General features: G+C 35.8%; 1 protein-coding gene across 2 annotated transcripts in view; it reads right to left on the bottom strand.

Annotated features, from left to right (window-relative positions):
* Positions 1 to 21,888, bottom strand: part of LOC128985387 (uncharacterized) — a 61,513-nt gene that overhangs the window by 30,400 nt on the left and 9,225 nt on the right. For both annotated transcript variants that reach the window (XM_054404836.1, XM_054404837.1), the window contains exons 4-6: positions 20,826 to 21,068; positions 16,573 to 16,788; positions 226 to 333 (exon numbers count right to left, since the gene is read on the bottom strand). In XM_054404836.1, the coding sequence (XP_054260811.1) occupies positions 226 to 333; positions 16,573 to 16,788; positions 20,826 to 21,068 (567 nt within the window). The remainder of the gene's footprint in view (positions 1 to 225; positions 334 to 16,572; positions 16,789 to 20,825; positions 21,069 to 21,888) is intronic.

Here is a 21,888-nt window from a genome sequence, read left to right as displayed (position 1 = left end):
AAGAAGAAGTCACAGTACGAGAAGGAGGTTTAGCAAGATAAGAAAAAGTTTGTGCAAACGGAGAAGTTCTAGTAGGAGTAGGAGCAAGAGTAACAGACACTCGATGAAATCAAGAAGAAGAAGAGCAAAGTGTAGATGCTAAAAGTGCACACTTGAAGATTATCCTGTGATAAATCATAAATATATGGTTCATGAGTTTTATATCTACTTTTGTCTAGTTCTAACCTCTCTGACAGGTGATCGAGTGACATCAGGGAATCGATACAACATGGCTTCTGTCTTGGCCTCACCCGGCACTCGTCTGTTCTTCAGCAGAGAGTACATTAGTTCCACCTGCACATTAGAGTCATAAAGTACCTACTATAAAAACAGACATTACTAATTGGGTAAAATTAGCAAATATCTATATAAATAAAATTAGAGTTTTGTCTGTAGGCCTACATTGCTCAAAATCATAAACTTTTAGGTTATTTTTATGTTTTATACATTAAAGAAACCGAAACAAGTCTCATCTAAATTTATGTTTGTCTTCCTGTCTGTCACAGCCCAAGAGCCATTTTACGCGGCCTTCTCCTAAAAAATGAGAGTACCTATCAAGCTCCAAATCATTTTAATGTATTCACTGGATTAGCGAGATTGTCTTTAGCCATTAAAATATGACGTCACTACTTTGTAAATAAAATGACGGACGTTTAAAAACCCAATTTTGTGAGATTTTTTTTAAGTTTTCTCCCAATGTATCCCATATTTATCTATGAAATAACGAGCAGCTGTTCTAATCAAGATTATTTCTTCTAGCTGTCACTGATATGTTTACATTGAATGCTGTTTACAAATACCGCAACCAATTCCAATCACGTTTTGAAAGCAAATCCAAACCAAGTAAGATTAAAAAGTTTTTCGTTACATAACGGATTTAATTCATTGCAAGTGCAATAATTTGTAGGGTAACCGTAAATAAAGATAGAGATTCTTTGTGTATAAAATTGTTCTTGAGTTTTGATAACCGGGAAAAAGACCTTGAATCTGTGTTGTATATGGCTGGGAAACTTAAATTTTTTAAATGAGCGTTTTCAGTCGAGACTCGGCACACGACTGACGCGCGTCTACATGTCCATAGTAAAAATAAAAGTAGGCCTAAAATGTGTATTTATGTTTTATTCGTCATGTGTATAAGTGTACAGTTCATGTATGTGTTTCAAAAACTCCAAGACACACCTAATGGGGAAGCTCAAGACCTTATATTAGGACTGATGGCGATTTAATCTCCTGTAATAGGATACATTAGGATCGACCGGCGGACACAGGTAATTTTCCTTTTTTTTGATTGTCATACCGATCCGGAACATCGACAAACAACATAAAATGAAGTTTTGTATAATAGTTTGGCCAGCATATCTGAAAATATGCAAACCAACTGCTGTTCTTTATACGGGGTGACCCAAAAAAAAGGGACAATTTTAGAATGTTATTACTCAGCTGTTATAAAGGCTAGATAGTTCATTGTTGTGGCAAATGAATGTTTATTTGATGCCATTTGGTGTATCGTTACTATGGATCATCAATGGTTGCCGCAATATCGTGTCTTTGTCATCAAGACTTTTTTCAAGAGTAATTTGTCTTATCATTTCTACTCAACGTCAATTTTGTGTTCACTTCAACTTTGGCCGTAATGGTGCAACCCCAAACCAAATAAACTACTCAAAGATGGGTTAACAATGTCCTAAACACGGCTTTTGTACTCAAAATTAAACATATGAAAATTTAAATTTCAATGCAATGTTTTGCAAACGGTTGGCTTTGGACGCTCGACGCAGCACACTCGCGCGAACCATTTCAATGTTTTCCGGCGTTCGAACAGTCCGAGGTATCCCACAAGGCTTGACTTTGAGTGCAGAAGCCGTGTTCTGGAAATTACTTACTCAACTTTGAATAGTTTTTCGGTTTGGGGTTGCACTATTACGGCCAATGTTGTAGTGAAAACAAAATTGACGTTGAGTAGAAATGAAAGTCAAATTATTCTTCAAAAAAGTCTCTATGACAAAGGCACGATGTTGCGGTAACCATTGATGATCTATGGTAACTATACACTAAATGGCATCAAATAAATAACTTTCTTTTGCCGCATCAATGTACTCTCCAGCCTTTATAACAGCTGAGTAATAACATTTTAAAATTGTTCCTGTTTTTTTGGTCCACCCTTTATAAGGTTTCAACTGAACACTATAAGATCAAAATTCATGTTTTCGGCCCCTGGACTATATTGTTAAGACAATAATAGGTTTTTTACATACCTCTGTCAAATAGTCCAAAAATGGTATTGCTCAACAGCTTACATGTTTCGTTGCGAAGACAACATTATCAAAGTTTTTGACGAGTTGCAAGCTTTGATAATGTTGTCTTCGCAACGAAACATGTAAGCTGTTGAGCAATACCATTTTTGGACTATTTGACTGAGGTATGTAAAAAACCTATTATTGACTATAAGATCCTCGTGCGTAGAACGGGTACACAGCTAGTCATTCATAAATAACTTTTAGCTACATACAACAGTTTTTAATTTTGTATGAAGCTTTTTTCTTTTCTGAACTTATCTTAAATAAATAAATATTTCTCTATTGTCACAAAACCTTTTGAACGTGTAGCATAGCTAAAAAACAGGTTACATTTTCAAATTATGTAATAATAACATTAAAAAGTAAATATAAATATGAATAGCTTAAATGAAAGATAATTGTAATAATTATTATAAACCATCCAAAATGTCTTAGAATAGAAATAAAATTACAATATAAAAGCCGATTAAGTGAAAAGTTAAAGATTATACAGAATTGAGCTGCCCATTAAAAATTCATTAATGCTATCAAATCCATTTAAAATAAATTATTTCTTACAAAATTCTTTCTATAATTTTGTAACGTCATTGTATAGCCTACAAATTATTGTTGGCGAACCTTTGACCCGCCAAGGGGAAAAGGACCTTATCTTCCCAACCAAAATTTTACAGTACAACAAGTTTTAGACATTTAGGTCAAAAATCCACATTTTATGATTTTTATTGTTTCTTACTCTATGTATGTTTCCAAACAATATGTTGTCCATCATACACTTGCATTTAATGTGAAACATGGTTAAATTAATTTTTTTGTAAACCCTTACATGGTATAGAAAAGGGACCTTATTTTCCTCAATGCTATTTATATGGTTGGCAGTGACGTAGCCAGGGGGGTCCTGGGGTCTGGACCCCCCCTTCCGGTCATAAATATAATATTATTTGTTAAATTAAATGTAAAATTATATAATCATACTGTATTGACGTTGGGGTTGATTATTTTTGAATGCCAAGAGAGCTCAAAAAGACGGTTTAAGGGCCTATATTTAAAAAAAATTCCCGGACCCCCTTTTACCTGGGGGGGGTTATGGAATACCCCTCAGACCACCCGGTCGGTCGACCCCCCCTATTTTGAAATCCTGGCTACGTCACTTTGGTTGGAAATTAAGGTCCCTTTTCTTTGTGTGTCGTATTACATAGAATTATTAGTGAAACACTTCAGAAGCAGCTGTTTTGGCTTCCAGCTAACTTCTTATCTTATCTTATTAACTCTCTTTCCCTTATCTTATCTAGTTTGAGACTTTCAACTTGCTTTGTTGAAAAAGACAACTTTCAGCTTGAATATAGTTAATGTTGAAACAACAGTGTATACAACTTTAATAACAATACATTTTAAGCTTTGATTTTGCCCAGTAAGTGCTTGTTCCCTTTCATTCACAACAGCGAGGTCCAATCTATTTTCATAACTCCCTACAAAGTAGGTGTTTTGGAGTAATATTAATGAATGATCGGTCAAAACAACTTTTTAATCCCTGAAGCTATTCAAGTTTCAAAAGGTGCAAATGCTATAGTAAGCTTTCTTGATTATTACTTAGAACAGCACAGTTTAGGAGAAAAACATCTAACACTAGGCCTACAAGCAGATAATTTTGTGTCAGCCAAAGTCGACGACGCGACGTGAACGTCATAGCTCCTGGCCCAAGTGAAGTTTCACTCCCGAAAAAGCGTACCAAAAGGGCAAAAAAATAATATAAAGAGTACATTAAGCTAAACCTAATATGTTTCATATTAATTTAGATTGATTGTAATCAGTTTCCTATCTGATAAGACTACAGAATTAAGATTCACTTTGCTTTTTTAAATGTATGTAGTAATACACTTTGTCTTAAAAATTATTTTTCTTACCTACCCCTATCCATTAAACTTAGTTTGTACTAAAATTGCACACAATTTTCTTAAATATAATGGTAGATTTATATTCTCCTTTAAATTTCTGACAAAATTATACGTCAAACATGGCCAATAGTAGGTATAGTCACAAAGATATTTTTGTTCCAAAAATTGGAAACTTTGGAACGCGATATCGTAAAATTAGTAGTTTAAAAAATTTTGAGTTCAAACATTTATAACTCGGCCATTTTTAAGATATCTTGAAAATTCTTTCAGTAATGTGTTTGGATTTTAATGTAGGTTAACGATATACTAATAACTCAATTTCGAAAAAATGGAAGTTGAGTTCCCTATTTACTTATATATAAAGTAAAGAAAAATGGCCGACACTAAACTTTTTACTGTGAAAGTGCTCCTCATATTAGTGCAGTTATTAGTAGGTAAACCCAACAAAATACTTACTAAATACTCACCACCACAACCTCAACAGCAACTGTAAGTGTTACAAATATAATATAAGACAAATACAAGAGCTAAAGCAAGAATCCATTGATAAATTAAAAACACAGAGTTGACCTACTTTAAAAGGCAGCTACACATGAAGCTCGTATCCAATTTCAAGAATATACCACTGTGAGAGCAACTGAAGCACACACCTCTACATAAATTACGAATACTGTAGTTTAATTAATTAAGTCAGACAAACAGCTCATCTACAGTAATAATACTAAGAAAACAAACAGTTGACTGTGACGTCACAAATAATGCCAACACATGAGTGACTAAACACGTCACTGTTATCCAACACCATCAAGACAACCTCACCACAGGTGCTACACCATATGTGACAAAGCCAGCTGACCCAGACACCGTGTCAGCAGTGCCTACGCTACGACAACACCTTTCAGCTGACTGCAGTACAAATAACACTGTATTGTTTCTATCTGACTGACAAGGAGTTGATTACCCATAAATCAAACACATTTATACTCAAAATTTGACCTTTTTTATTTTATATGAAAATGACCACCATCTACTGACCTAAGCAGCCTGCCAAAGCTTTAATAAAAAACAGTATTTCTATCAATCAGACTGTTAGATAGTTAAATGTATAGGGTGTCCCACGAAGGGGTTTAAACGTTTGATTTCATATTACGCGCCCATTCATGCACCGAACTTTTTGAAACTTTACACAGTTTACAAAGTAGGTTCTAAAAATATTCTGGAAAAATTTAAACTCCCTAACCTTAGTAGAAACAAAATGGCGGCATATTGAAAAACGTTACTTTAAAAACATTAAAAAAGGTATTTTTTGTTTTATAAAATATTTTTATTGTTGCTTTCCAGGGCAATATGACTTTTAAATAAAAAAAAAAAACTAGAACACAGCCTAATGGAAAACTAAAAATAAATCAAATAACTAATAAATAATAATAATAAATACATAACTAATAATAAATAATGAAAGTAGTTTTATAGAAAGCACATTGGTAAATTTGTCAATATGCCACCATTTTGTTTCTACTAAGGTTAGGGAGTTGAAATTTTTCCAGAATATTTTTAGAACCTACTTTGTAAACTGTGTAATGTTTAAGAAAGTTCGGTGCATGAATGGGCACGTAATATGAAATTTAAAACGTTTAAACCCCTTCGTGGGACACCCCGTATAAGTAATTAATACATCAGCTGATTTATTATTATTAAGTTTGTTAGTAAATATTCTGCTTAGCTTGATGTGTTTAAGAATTCAATAAAATGGTTCTTTTATATTTTGAATATCATTTAGTGTAATTCTACATTGGCGACGATGAGTAAACGAACCAAAAGAAGAAATAGTTATTTCAATGAAGAAGATAAGTATGAAACTAAAGAAGACGCATTACAATCAAAGATAGAGAAGTTCAAATGTCAAAGCTATGATGAGTCTAGTAGGTGGGATGATTATAAAGCACATTTTCTATTGTTATGCAAGGTAAAAGGATTGGGAGAAGATTCTCAGAGAGCAGAGGATGCTCGAAGGTATCTTTTGCTTGCCTATGTGGGTCCTGCACCATTAAGAAAAGTTTCAAACTTTCTGCTGCCTTTAAAAGTACATCAGGCTACGTGGGCAGAACTAGTTAATGGTTTCAGGTCAGTATACAAAGCTAGTAAAACTATATTTTCAGCTAGAATGGAATTTGAAAAAAGTATCAGAGAAAATAGTGAAAGTCTTTCAGAATTTGTAATACGTTTGAAAAATTTAGCAGATTTTTGTAAGTATGAGAACAAGTTTGATGAAAGAATAAGAGATAGATTTGCTGGAGGTATAAATTTTCCAGAGTTTGAAGTAGAAATTAGACAACGATGGCCTGATGGGGTAAAAGAAAATGGTGACAAGTTAACATCTGAAGATGTTTTTGAACTGGCCACTTCAATGGAAAGAGCTTTTCATGAGATATTCAAGAATAATGATAAAGAGTTGGAAGTATCACAAGTAAGAAGAAACAATAAGGAGTTTAAAAGAGAAGTGAAATACAATGAAAAGACAAATCATCCATGTAGTAGATGTGGAACAAAGCATGAATTTGGTAAATGTACAGCCTATCAACAAAAGTGTTTGAATTGTAAAAAAATAGGACATTTTGCAAAGGTATGTCGACAAAAACGAGTGAATAATTTGCATTAAAAGTCAGGAGATGAAGAATCTGAATCGGACTCACATGACATGAGGATAAACGATGTTAAAAAGGAAAGAAGACATATTTGTAAAGCACGTATTCATTTAAAGTTAAATAAGGTAGCTACAAACATGGAATTTGACTCTGGAGCTTGGGCCTCAATGATAGGTAAGCCTCTTTGGGAGGAAATTGGTTCACCAAGACTTGATAAGACTAATTCAAAATACGTGGCATATGGAAACAATATTTTAGATATACTTGGTGAATGTTATGTCAATGTTTCAGTAGGTGATGAGACACGTAGATTAAAAGTAGCAGTAGTAAATGGAAATGAGAAACCACTGTTTGGTTTACCATGGATATTAGCCTTTAATATGAACCTCCCTCCTGATGTTACTATTAGTAAAGTAAAATGTAAGCAGAATCATAATCAATATAAGATGGATGAATTTTCATTTTCATTTTTCATGTGAGGGTTAAGGAAGTACTAAAAGAATTTGAAGATGTGTTCTCTGAAGGGCATGGGAAAATCAAGGGTTATAAAGCACAAATTCACGTTCGAGAAGATGCCAACCCTCAACATTTTTCAGCGCGCAGGGTTCCGTTTCCCTTGAAAAAACAAATCGAGAATGAACTTACAAGACTTGTAAATGAGGATATCATTGAAGAGGTAGATCCTGCTGCTACACCTATTCCCTGGGCTACCCCAACAGTTAATGTAGAGAAGAATGATGGTTCAATAAGAATTTGTGGAGATTTCCGAGTCACTTTGAATCAAAATTTGGTCCCAGAAAATGCAATTATTCCAACATTTGAGGAACTAACAAACAAAGTTGCAGGCGGACAAGAGTTTTCCAAGATAGACCTACGAGATGCATACCTACAAATGGAGGTTGCAGAAGAACACCGAAAGTATTTAGTAATAGCAACGCATAGTGGTTACTATAAATACAAACGTTTACCTTTTGGGATATCATCTAGTCCAGGTAATTTCCAAAGATATATGGAAAGACTCTTAGCTGGGATACCACAGGTTGGAGTTCTTCTGTACGATATTATAATAACTGGAAGGAATAAGAACGAGCATTTACGAAATTTGAGAGAGGTTTTGAAACGAATGAAAGAAGCTGGTATAAAAGCAAAGTCTAGTAAATGCAAATTTTTTGAAGAGTCAGTGACTTACTTGGGACATACAATCGACCGGAATGGAATACATCCTACTGAAGAAAAAATAAAAGCATTCGAGAAGCACGGTCACCTACTAATGTCAAGGAACTCCGATCATTTTTAGGTTCTATTAACTACTATGAACGATCCATTCCGGGGCTTCATGCCATTTGCAGTGATCTCCATAAGCTGACTGGGACTAAATCACAATGGAAATGGTCCGAACAAGAAGAGGGGACATTTAAAAGAGTAAAAGAAATTCTATCAAGTAAAGATACAGTAGTGCCATACGAAGAAATGAGACCATTGGTAATGGTCTGTGATGCATCAGAAAATGGATTGGGAAGTGTACTAATGCACAGATATGAAGATGGACTAGAAAGACCAATTGCTTTTGCCAGTCGTACACTATTGCCCGCTGAAAAACAATATTCAAATATCGACAGAGAAGCGCTAGCTATTATGTTTGGACTCAGGAAATTTCATCAATATGTATATGGTCGGAAGTTTACTTTAGTAACCGACCACAAACCTCTACAACGGATATTTGGAAATATGCGAGATCTCCCAAAAGTTGTAAATAGCCGTTTAGTGAGGTGGGCTCTCCAGTTGAATCAATACAACTATGACATAGAGTACAGAAAAGGAGAAGATAATGTGTGTGCTGATGTTCTATCAAGACTTCTGATTGAAGAAGATCAACCTGAGGAGGCTCACATTGGTTTTTTGAATGTTGATAAGGTTAACTCTATCATGTCTTATGACCTCTTGAAACAAAATTCATTTACAGATAAAGCAATTAAAATGGCAAAAAACTTTGTATTGAGAAATACATGGCCCCCCGTTGTTCCTGAAATGTTGAAGTCATACAAACAGAGGAAAGATGAATTGAGTGTTGAAGATGACATATTATTGTGGTTTGGAAGAATTGTAGTTCCAGAATGCATGAGAACTGATGTTCTAAAGATATTGCACACAGGACATCCTGGTATTGTATCAATGAGGTCTGTAGCACGACACTATGTATGGTGGCCCAACATGGATAAAGATATCGAAGTTTATATCAAGAGGTGCACATCTTGTCAAGAGAATCGAGATAATGTGGAAGAAGTACCATTATATCCTTGGAATGTACCTGATAGAGTTTGGGAAAGGGTACACATTGATCTGGCAGGGCCAGTCAACGGATCTATGTGGTTGGTAGGTATTGATGCTTTGTCAAAGTGGGCAGAAGTGGACTGTCTCAAGACAACAAACTCTTCAACAATCATTCAACGATTGAGATCTTGGTTTAGTCGATATGGAATACCAAGTGAAATTGTGACAGACAATGGACCTCAATTTGTATCAAAGGAAATGGAAAAATTTTTTGAGAAAAATTCTATCAACCATATAAAAACAACTCCTTACCATCCTAAAAGTAATGGACTTGTGGAAAGACTAATTCGTACTTTGAAAAGACGGTTCTACACAACAAAGCAGGATGTTGGAGATGGAATGCTAGCTCTTCAAAATGTTCTTTTTAGCTACAGAAACTCGCCTCAGAAAACAACTGGTAGGGCTCCGGAAGAATTGTTTCTCGGTCGTAGACTACCAACAATTTTTGACAATATGAAACCTAATCTTAGGAAAAAGATGGAGATGAAGCTTTGGAAAGAACAAGGGAGGGACAACAAAAAAGTTCGAACTTTTGAAGAAGGAGAAGATGTGTGGATTAAGAATGAACATGGGAATGGTTGGTCAGCTGGAATAGTGAAAAATAAAAATGGACTGTACTCATATGATGTACTTTGTGGAGGTGTTATAAAAAGGAAACATGCGGACCAGATGAGACAAAGAATAGGAGCTGTTGAATCTGTGTAAAAAGAAAGAGGGGAAAAATGTTAGATAGTTAAATGTATAAGTAATTAATACATCAGCTGATTTATTATTATTAAGTTTGTTAGTAAATATTCTGCTTAGCTTGATGTGTTTAAGAATTCAATAAAATGGTTCTTTTATATTTTGAATATCATTTAGTGTAACATTGGAATAAAAAACAGTATTTCTATCAATCAGACCACCATCTACTGACAGAAGCGACCAGCCAAAGCTTGCCTAAAAAACTGTCCAATTTTTACTACACAATATTTTCAATTTTCAACAGAAGCAAACAGCCAAAGCTTGCCTAAAAAACTGTTTTCACAATATTTTTAATCTTCAACAGAAGCAACCAGCCAAAGCTTGCCTAAAAAACTGCCCCATTTTTTATCACACAATATATTCAATTTTCAACAGAAGCAACCAGCCAAAGCTTGCCTAAAAAACTGTCCAATTTTTATCACAAAATTTTCTCAATTTTCAACAGAAGCAGCCAGCCAAAGCTTGCCTAAAAAACTGCCCAATTTTTAGGCGCTGTCCAGAAAAACCAAACTATGTCTAAGACTCCATGTGGTGCATGTGACCTTGGAGTCAAGTACTCAGCAATAGTTTGCACAGGTCCTTGCAGAAAGTGGTTCCATTCTAAATGTACTAGAATGTCAACAAGTAATTTCAGAAAAATCATTAAAGCTGGTTACAAATCATGGAGCTGCAAAGAATGTAAACTTCAAAGGGACTCAATACGTTTTCTGCCTACATGCACAACCCCCTTAATCGATCAAAAGATTGAAACAACCTCTGAATGTCAAGTCAAAACCAGCTCAGAAGACCTTCAAGCAAAAATAAAACAATTTCAAGCTCAAGAACAGGAAGACTTAGAGACATCCCTAACTTTAGCTGCCGAAGTTGGTAATGTCCTACTTACAGAAAACAATAAGTTAAAACAAGACCTACATGATTTGACTATAGAAAATACTAAACTAACCCATCAGATTTTCAACAAAAATAATTCTCTTGAAATGAGTTATGAAGCAAAAATCGAGGAACTAGAACATGAGAAGGAATCTTTATTAAATCAAATAACATTGATAACACAAACCTTAAATGAAGCTGAGCAACAGCTAATCAAAGAGAGACAACTCAGAGCTGAACTAACAACAATGTTTGAAGATCAAGACAAGGACAAAGATCAAGTAATTTGTAATCTAGAAAAAGAAATAAAGAACCTACAACAAACTATTAAGAACCCAACAAAATATAATGTTTCTGGAAATCATCAAGCAAAAAACACTTTAACATTCAAAAACTCCGAATCTCAAACCCATAGCTCTGAGCTCCCAACACAAAACAGCTCATTGTCCCTGCTACTTGAGCTAGCGAAGCTGAAGACCTGGCAAGAAGAAACAGAAAACACTTTAACAGCAATTAAAAGTAAAATATTTCAGCAAGAGAATGCTAAGAATACAAACTTCCCCAGTGATACACAACCCACACCGTCTTGTGAAAGCCCGAAAACCGATGCAAACGGAAGAATAAGGAAACAGCTAAGGGTAATGAATAGGAATATTTTTAGTGTGTCACTCCAGATGAAAAAAAGTAAAGAAAAGGACATAAACATAAACAATACAAAATCGAAATTAAATACTCTCCAGAACAGTTTAAAGTCTACTCCTTGCCCCAAGTCCACTCAATGTGCACAACAAGAATCTCCCATCATTGATAAACTTCCTGCTAACAGACAGACATTTAAAGTACAAAAAGGACCTCCCTGTAACGCTAAAAAACTACAACCAAATGAATCACTTGAAGACTTTTTAAACCAACACATGGAGTACATAAATGGGATCTCACACCATAATCTACCACAATGTAAACAACATAACCAATCAATACTGAAAGACTCAAATCAGACCCTAAACCATTTTTTAGGTGTGAAGAAACAAACAGACGACAAAACATAGAATCAACTTCCCCCCTGAATGACAACAACCAAAACACAAACCCCAAAGCACAAAGAAGAGATAATCAGGGACATTTAGTTATTACACAAAATAAAACAACCTCCATCACAATTTTTCACCAAAATGTTCAAGGTCTTAGGAAAAAGATTGAAAGAATAAATCATCTAATGAGTGAACTCAAACCCACTATCTTGGTGATTACTGAACATTGACTCAGCTCAGATATGTTATTACTCACTAAGATTAGTGGGTACAACCTAGTCACATATTCCTGCAGGGAAGAGCATAGAATGGGAGGAGTTGCAATCTATATCCAGGAAACTGCTGCTATCAAGGCAGAAGAAATAGAAATCTCTAACCAAAGTTTAGAGTTAGTTTTTGAAGCAGCATTAGTGAAAATAAGGATAAAGAACAAAAACTGCTACTTACTTGGTATGTATAGACTACCAGGGGGACAAGCTAGGTTATCCATTGACATCCTATCAGAAGTTCTGGAGTCACTTCAAGCTGACACCAAGACCATTGTATTAATGGGCGATATCAATATAGACAGGCTAACTGAAAATGCCAGTAGTAACTATCTTGAAGAGGAACTGTCAACTTTTGGAGTTAGAAGACTACCACTCCCAGCGACAAGAATCACTAACCATTCAAGAACCTCTATAGACTGTATCTGTACGAACACACATGATAATGCTATAGATTTCGCTATAATTAACGCTGGAATAGCAGATCACACAGGCCAAACATGTACCCTCAAAATACAGAGTGAAGTTACTGCTAAAACGGATATGTCACAAAAAAGAATTTTTTCAAGAAAAAACCTGGATAGCATGAAAGACGAACTCTCCAAAGAAAACTGGATAAAGGTGCACAATACCCCTGATGCTGAAGAGGCATACTCTGCATTCCAAAGGACTGTAAGGCTCATACTGGACCATGCCTGCCCTATCAAAAAAATAAGAGCTAAGCAGAAAGGACAGAAAATTAAGGTTCAGTATGATGAAGAAGTCAAAATACTAAAAGAAGATTTTCTAGATGCCTTACACCGATACGAGCTTACCGGAAATGTAAATGATAAAACAACAATGTCGGAAAAAAAGAAAACATATGATTTAAAGCTCAGGTCCCTCAAGCGACAAGCCACTGCAGAATACATCACAAGTGCTGATAATAAATCCAAAGCTGTCTGGGAGATCATCAACAAAGAAAAACAATGTAAACAGAAGGAAGAACCAAATCTGCAGCTGGAAATAGAGGGAAAAATATTAGATAACCCTACTGACATTGCTGAACACCTAAACCAATATTTTGCAGAAATAGCAGACTCCACTTTAGAGAAAAACAGAAGCCAATTCAAAAACAAAAAAATTACACATCCACTATTTCTACCACAAAACAATGTCCAGCCACTAATTTTAACTCCTACAACCATTAAAGAAGTCTTAGCAACAATAGCCTCACTAAAATCAAAGCTGTCATGTGGAGTAGATGAAGTGCCATCAAAAGTTGTAAAACACTGTGCCGAACAACTGGCAGCCCCACTTGTCAGCATAATAAACAAATCTTTTAGCCTTGGACAATTTCCCTCCGCCCTAAAAATAGCAAAAATATACCCAAAGCACAAAAAAGGCTCACGCACTAAACAAGAAAACTACCGCCCTATCTCATTAATATCAACCTTTTCAAAAGTAATAGAAAAGGTCGCTCTGTCAAGAATGCTGAGTCACTTGGAAAGCAATGATCTAATCACTAAAAACCAACATGGTTTTCTCAAAGGGAGGTCCACCACCACAGCTCTAACTAGTTTAATCGAACAAATCATTGACCATCTAGAAGCACGCAGATATGTATCAACAGTCTTACTTGACTACAGCAAAGCTTTTGACTGCCTGGGCCATAATCTCATCCTAAGCAAACTCACAGCCCTAGGAATAGAGGGAATGGCCAAAGACTGGGTGGCAAGCTATTTGAAAAGACGTACACAAATTGTCGAAATCCAGCAAAACACAAATGGGAGAAAATCTGTACATAGGTCCACACAACTTTCGATTAACAGGGGAGTGCCCCAGGGCTCAGTCATGGGCCCATTTTTGTTCATCCTTTTCACCAATGATTTTCCAGATTTTATTAGGAATGACAATTGTGAAACAATAATGTACGCTGATGACACAACTCTTCTATTTATGCATGACTTACCACAAGAATTACACTCCAACATCTTATCCTCAACAGACAAAGCACTGCAGTACTGCCTTCAAAATGACCTGGCCATTAATCCATAAAAAACAACCCAGTTAAACTTCAGCCGAAAACATGAACAAATCCAAGAAATTCCTGAAATAACCGTTGAAAAAAACTCAAAACTGCTGGGCCTAACAATTGATGAAGACCTCTCCTGGAACGACCACATACACAACCTGACCAAAAAACTTGCATCTGGTGTCCATGTAATAAAGAGGATGAAATGGATAGGAGGTCTGGAAACAGCTAAGACAGCATACTATGCTGTAATAGAATCGCATATAAGGTATTGCTTAATATCTTGGGGAGGAACATCAGAAGCAAACCTCAACAAAGTGTTGGTACTCCAGAAAAAAGCTGTCAGGGCACTCTCCGGCCTTGAGCGCTTAGACAGCTGCAGGGAAGCATTTAAATCCCTTAAGCTCCTAACAGTGACAGCACTCTACATCCATGGAGTTGTCCTGTACACAAAAAAACTTAACCTTCCCAGAAATGAGAATTTTCACTCCTACCACACCAGAAAAGCAGCCGACTACAACCTTCCGATCCACCACACTACACAATACAGCAGAAAACCCTCTTATATTGGCCGAAAAATCATCAACTCTCTTCCAAACAACCTCAAGAATGCAACAGGAAACCAATTCAAACAGCAACTCTGGGACTGGCTTGTGGACCGACCGGTGTACTCCCTTAAGGAATTTTTTGACCAATTATGAACTTTCAACACAAAAGAAAATGTAAACTGTTAAAACAATCTAAATGTTAAACATTCTGAATCTTTCTGACGCCATTGTATTTCTTAAAGAAATCACAAATAAAGAAAATTGTCTATTGTCTATTGTCTATTGTCTATTGTCTATTGTCTACTTACTTGGCGGTCACTATAGTAGTTCTAAAAAAAGTGCCCTAATTGGCATTTTTATTTCAATAATTGAAGTTTCCAGTTTAGGTACTTATCCCTTCCTCTACTAGTTGCTTCATTATTATTTGTTATGTTTTTGTTTTTAATTTATTTATTTTTTTATTTTATATTAACTCCCTACTTAACTCAACTTACAAAATATTGTCTAAGATTTTATTGAACAGAATAAAACCGTATGCAGAAGAATTCATTGAAGACCATCAAGCTGGTTTCATCAGCGGACGCTCAACAACGGATCAAATTTTTGTGATTAGAGAGATAATATCAAAGTATTGGGAATATAATAAAGAGTGTTATATCCTGTTCATTGACTTTGTAAAAGCTTATGATACCATAAAAAGACCCAAACTCTGGGAAACAATGCAGAAAATTGGAATTCCCGACAAACTGATAAATTTGACAAAGATGTGTGTTGAAGGTTCCAAAAGTAAAGTTAAGATAGAAAATGAATACTCAGAAACCTTCCAAACCCATTCAGGGGTTAGACAAGGGGATGGACTGTCACCAATTCTTTTCAATATTGCAATAGAAGAAACCTTAAAAAGCACTAAACATATCGAAGCTGGAATAAACTTCGGATCTATAGTAAACACACTTGCTTTTGCGGATGATGTTGCATTAGTTGCAGAATCAAAAGAGGACCTAGGTAAGCTTACTGAGATTATTATAAGGGAAGCAAATAAGATTGGACTTAAAATAAGTGAAGAGAAGTCAAAATATCTGAAAGTCGGAAGAACCCAAACTGAAGGAGCTGAACCTTTTAGGGTCAATAACCATAATTTTGAAAGAGTAAACGAATTTAAATACCTCGGAGTCTCAGTTAACTGGAATAATGAAAGAGGAACAGAAATAGAAAAGAGACTGATTGCAGCAACCAAATGTTTCTGGGGCGTATCAAAAATATTTAGTTCAAAAATACTATCCAAAAACACAAAATTAAGAATCTATAAAACTTTAATTCAACCAGTGCTTTTATATGGTTCGGAAACCTGGACATTAACTAAAAATCATGAAAACAAACTTATAATTTTTGAGAACAAAATTTTGAGGAAGATTTTCGGACCTATAAATGAAGAAGGTATGTGGCGAATAAGAAAAAACCGAGAGCTCCGAGAACTGTACAAAGAACCGGACATTGTAGCCATAGTGAAGAGTAGACGACTGAGATGGGCAGGCCATGTAGAAAGAAGGGAAGAAGAAAGTATGCTTAAGAAGATCGCCAATGGACAACCACGAGGCACTCGCCCGCTAGGAAGACCGAAGTTGAGATGGAGAGACCAAGTCCAGAAGGACCTACGCAGAGTGGGGGCATCTCTTGACATGGCGGCAGATCGGCAGAAGTGGAGGCAACTTGTTGGCGAGGCCAAAAACCTTCTTAGGTTTGAGTGGCCAAGGAGGTAAGGTAAGGTAATATTAAAATAAAGTTTGTTTTGTGAGATTTTTATGTAAATTCCTGGGCTATTTCTCCAAGACTGTTATGGGCAAACTGCAATGTAATGTGAGCCATATTGATTGGTCCAGTGATTTGTTGTTTACCTGAGCCTGTAGATGGTTGAGGATCATGTCACCAGCTGGTTGGAGACTGCTGTCCGTAGCAACGGCTACAAACACCTGGTCTGCGTAGGTGAGCACTGACACTGCAACACTGAGCCCAGTCTGTGCAGGCAGCAGAGAGTAGACGCTGCGTAGCGGACAGCCTCCGACCAGCACAGCAGCGGATGGACCGATCAGCGAACTAAACTGCAGACTTGCCTGCAAACCAATCAATCAATTAAAAAATTCTTTAACCAAATAATACATGTAGGCCTAATATATGAATTGCGTTATCCATAATTAGAAAAACAATATACAGGGTGTTTCAGTAAAGCGTAGCGGGCTATGCAGATTCAGATTCTACATGCAAAAATAAGTCGAAAATGAAGAATAACTTTTTTTCGATTTCGGCTTAGTTTGGCCGTAATCCGCCATTTTGTATTTTTTTTTTAATAGTTAATTACTCAAAAACCCTTGGAGATATGTTTATGAAACTTGGTATAAACTTTAAGTCTACAGGTACAAACATTCTCTGAAAATATCTTTGATCAGGCTCATCAAATTTCAAAATGGCGGCCATTTAAATTTTTTTAAGTAAACTTCAATGAAAAGCGGCCATTACAAAAAAAAGTTTTAAATGGTTGCCATTTTGAAACTAGATGAGCCTGATCGAAGATATTTTTGGAGAATGTTTATACCTGTAGACTTAAAGTTTATACCAAGTTTCATAAAAATATCTCTAAGGGTTTTTGAGTAATTAATTATTTTCAAAAAAATACAAAATGGCGGATTACGACCAAACTAAGCCGAAATCGAAAAAAAGTTATTCTTCATTTTCGACTTATTTTTGCATGTAGAATCTGAATCTGCATAGCCCGCTACGCTTTACTGAAACACCCTGTATAGGCTATTTGAACATTTTTGTATCACTAAAAAACATAATACCCCCACTGCAGCAAACCTGCAGACTTAGTGAATTTCCATTTGCCTGATTGGGTTTAAACTAAAATGTCTCCTTAAAAATATCAAGGATTACCAACAGGGTGCAGCACTATTATTTTTTTTATATTTATGACAACAGCTAATTTGCAACCAAAAGGTCAGTGAGCGTAGCGAGCGAACTTCAACCTGGAGGCGATTTAGCGTAGCGAACGAGCTAACCTGAAGGCAAGTGAGCGCTGCGAACAAGCTCCAACCTTAAGGAGAGTGAGCGTAGCGAACAAACTTCAACCAGGACGTGATTGAGCCATGCGAACAAGCTCACTTATGAGGTAAAACGGGGCAAAGCCCGCGGGTGCAGCTAGTATATATATACTAGGGGAAACCCGTCGAAATCGACGGTTACTTTCAAGGCTTACGTTAATTCATCTAACTGCGATGAATTGGGTGAAATATACATATTTTGAGCATTTAACATTGTTCAAAGAGTAAGTGTAAAAACAATAACAATATTGTGTTAGTTGCCAAATTTGGTTGTTCATTCAATGATTAAAATATTTCCTATCCTGTAAGTCATCGGAGTTGTTATTAATATGTTATATGGTATCTCTTCCTTTGGTAGAACCTTTAAATAGTATTTAAATCGTATTGGTGGATCTTTTGTAGCTAAACACTTCCGTGATTTCATCAGTGTTTGAGAAAAAATATATGTTTGTTGAGAAGACACGTTCTAACTTCAAAGGGAGGTATATCCGTTACAGTGTAAGTTTGTTTTTCCTTCGTCACGTCGCGTCAGTTCATATCGTACTTCTGTGCCAATGAATGAACCCTCTAGCATAGTTTTGAGAAATTGACTGTGGGGTTACTGATAAAGCTGGAATTCCTTGACATGGGGGATGTCAGTTAGTTGTCTCGGCCTCGGCCTTATCAATAACATAAAGTTGTCAATATAATCTCTCTACGGAATGTTAGGTGTAGTGGAATACATGAAGTAAAGTTGGCTTTTATTCTTGAACTGTTAGGGGCCTCCTAGTTCATATGATCTTGGCGGCTTCATTGGCAATAAATAATGCAAATGACATAGCAATTGAACATTTCCAAAAAGCAAAAATACTGTAAAATGGCTGTTACGTATATATTGACGTTTACATATTGTTAATCAACGTATATGATAAATACTTTAATCCTTTAATACGTTTTTTTTATGGCGACCATTCATAGTAGGTAAGCCAAGTATGAATGGAGTTGAGTGTAGGAAGAGTGGCGCGATCTTGAAGTCTTGTTAGTTACTAAGGCCGACATTCCTTAGATACAGCTGTTAATTAATAGCCCATACAGCGAATGGCAACCAAGGGATCTACAGTTTATAGTTGAATTGGAACCAAATTTTTTTGCATTTGTATTTATGAATTGGTATAATTATCAGGATAGCACTGCGGGTAGTCGTAGTACTCACTCGTGCGGACGTTAATCCACACCAGGGAGTATCGCATCCACAGTGCATTCCTATAAATATCCACAATTCGTGACCTCCTAGTGGCTGGATTACAGGACGACGCCACCCGTCCCAGTCAAAGGATTATGTGATCTAGTTTAAAAGGAATATGACCTTTCTGTCATGACAGTAGCTGCTTAAATAGTATTTTCTCTTTTACCATATTTTACAGCCAAAATGTTGTGTTATTTTCAATAATGTTACTAATTCAGTGCGCCAAAGTCCGTAATATAGGCAGGTGCAAATTATTTGTCAAGATAGGTACCATTTTAGGCAATGTTTCTAAGTTTGGATTTTATTAGACACAATAAGAGCAGATATTTCTACATAAATATTTGATATTTTGTAGAATAATATGATAAAATGTAGGCAAAAGTGGCGAAAAAGGCACATACCAACCCGTACAATAGATATAAGATAGTTCAATAAGATATAATTTAAGAATTGCTGTGGTAAAAGGATTTTCCACTGATTTCGTAATGGAACGTTATATTGCAAAACATGGCATGATAAAGAAGAAAATCAATTTTAAAATCATAAAATAACATTGCAAATACTTATTTGGTAGAATTCAACTCCCAATAAATATGTGTTGTTTGAAATACAATTTAAAAATGAACAGCTGTTTCATTAAAAAGTATTATTCTCATGGCCAAAATGTAAACAACTCTGTGGAGGGATCTTTAAAGGCTTCTGGGACAGAGTCCTAAGGGATTTTGCTTAGTTTTTCTTTTCATAACTCATCTACAGACCAAGACCTTTCTTTGGACACCTCTACCAAGTTTCTACGCCCAACCGTTCTCTCAAATTAGTGGGGACAAGGTTTCCAATCAAATATTTAGATTCCCCCATGTTAATCTTATGGGAGAAACTCCAACTTTGATGGCCTGTGGGGCAAAACCCGAGGATTTTTACTACATGAATTGGTGAAAAGGGGTGTCTACACAAAAAATATTTTATTTTGACACGTCGTTTGTAAAAATCCGTCCATTATTAACGGAGGAGTAGTGTTTTCAAGAAATCGCCTTCACGTATTATATATAAGGATATATATATATATATATATATATATCGATATATACAAATTTGAACGAATGGTGTTTTTGACCTCTGGGGACATCAAAATGAAAAAGTAAATCGGTCTCGGGCTTAGGTCTTACCATGAGACCTACGGTAATAGCTACTTCCCAATAGGGAAATTCACTAAAAACATAAAAACTTTTAAATAGGATGATAAAAAGTGTGGCAATAAAAACACACATATAAAGCACTGTAAAAACATTTTAATTTTTTCGAATTTTATAAGGCAGTCAAATCAGATAAACAAAACGTGCTAAACGATAAGCTTTCATTTGCTTCTAACTTTATTTACAACACAACAATATAAATAATGGAAAGGGAGAGGGAGAAGAATGATACCCACAAACAACCTGTTACTGATAAGACGCACCGACCATAGTGCCCGGTAGTCTAGACGTAAACTCCCGCCGGTCATGTCGTTAAAGCTAGGCGTAGGGCTAGGTGTTACGTGTTTTTAAATGTTTTAAATGTATGTAAATTATTTGTGAACTTTGACGACCTTCGGAAGAAGTGATAATGTCCTTGAAAAACCTGAAGATGGCTACGTTATGAGCCGAACGTAGTTGTTACACAACCACTTGGGATTGTCGACATTACAGGTATTTAAACCACTTTAATTTAAACACTTTAATACGGTACATGATATATGATATCGATTCTCACTTTTTTGTAGGAAATATCAATCAATAAAAAGTTGTTTATTTTTCAAAAACAGAAATCTAAAATTTCAAGAATATGTTACCTTCTGCTCAGTGAAGGCAGAAAGTATACTGCGGGCAGAGTGAGCCGGAAGTACAGTCATGAGTGCAGCAGTGGCGAGGTAGACAATCAAGGCATCACTGGACTGTCGGAGTGTGCGTAAGGCTCTACGAGTGCTCCACAGTCTTGGCACCGCCCCCTCCACACCCACCGGCAATGACACTACCACCGGAGCCATTTGATTGCCCAGGCGAGAGTCTGTACGCAGGTCCACGGGCAGTACTACCTGGAAAATTGTAAAAAGAATTCTAGTGTTCTTACATTTTTAATATCTAAATAATGAGTATTACAACTCATCAAATAAAGTTACGTAGCGATTTAAGTACTCAGATTTTTATTATTGATGGGACAATAATTCCTAGGATCTGTAAGCTGTACCCTTATTTTTACCTTTGTGTAGGGAGAAAATTGGGTGTTGTAGCAAATTTCCCATACAGGGAATAAGCTATTACCGAAGGTCTCATGAGTATAGGTCTCAGTATAGGTCAGTATAGTTCTCATGATAAGATCCATACTGCGGACCGATTTTTGTTTGTTTTAATCTCCCCGGATTCCACAAACACCATCCATTGAAATTCATATTTATGTATATAAAACATGGTTTGCAAGACGAAGGGGCTTATTGTACTTAACCCCTTCAGACAGACTATGTATGTAGCGAATCAACTAATTTAGTATATTGAAGCATTGTTGTTTGCCTAACTGTTACTGAGCAAATTCCGAAAAATGTTTTTATTAAAAACTCCTTTGTTATTTAAATACTTTACTTTAAATACTTTTTTATGAAATGGTGACCATTCATAGTAGGTATTTTAAGCCAAGTATGAATGGAGATGAGTGTAGGATGAATGGCGCGATCTTGTAGTCTTGTTAGTGACTAAGGCTGACATTCCTTAGACACAGCTGTTAATTAATAGCCCATACAGCTAATGGCAACTAAGGGACCTACCGTTTATAGTGGAATCCGAACCACATTTTTTGCCTTGGTATATACGAATTGGTCTAATTATCAAGATACCACTGCGGGTATATAGTCGTAGTACCCA

Source organism: Macrosteles quadrilineatus, unplaced genomic scaffold (assembly GCF_028750875.1).
Source record: "Macrosteles quadrilineatus isolate MER2022 unplaced genomic scaffold, UCM_ALF_1.0 Scaffold_2__2_contigs__length_208266976, whole genome shotgun sequence".
Taxonomy (NCBI): domain Eukaryota; kingdom Metazoa; phylum Arthropoda; class Insecta; order Hemiptera; family Cicadellidae; genus Macrosteles; species Macrosteles quadrilineatus.
This window is presented reverse-complemented; position numbering and strand designations above follow the sequence as displayed.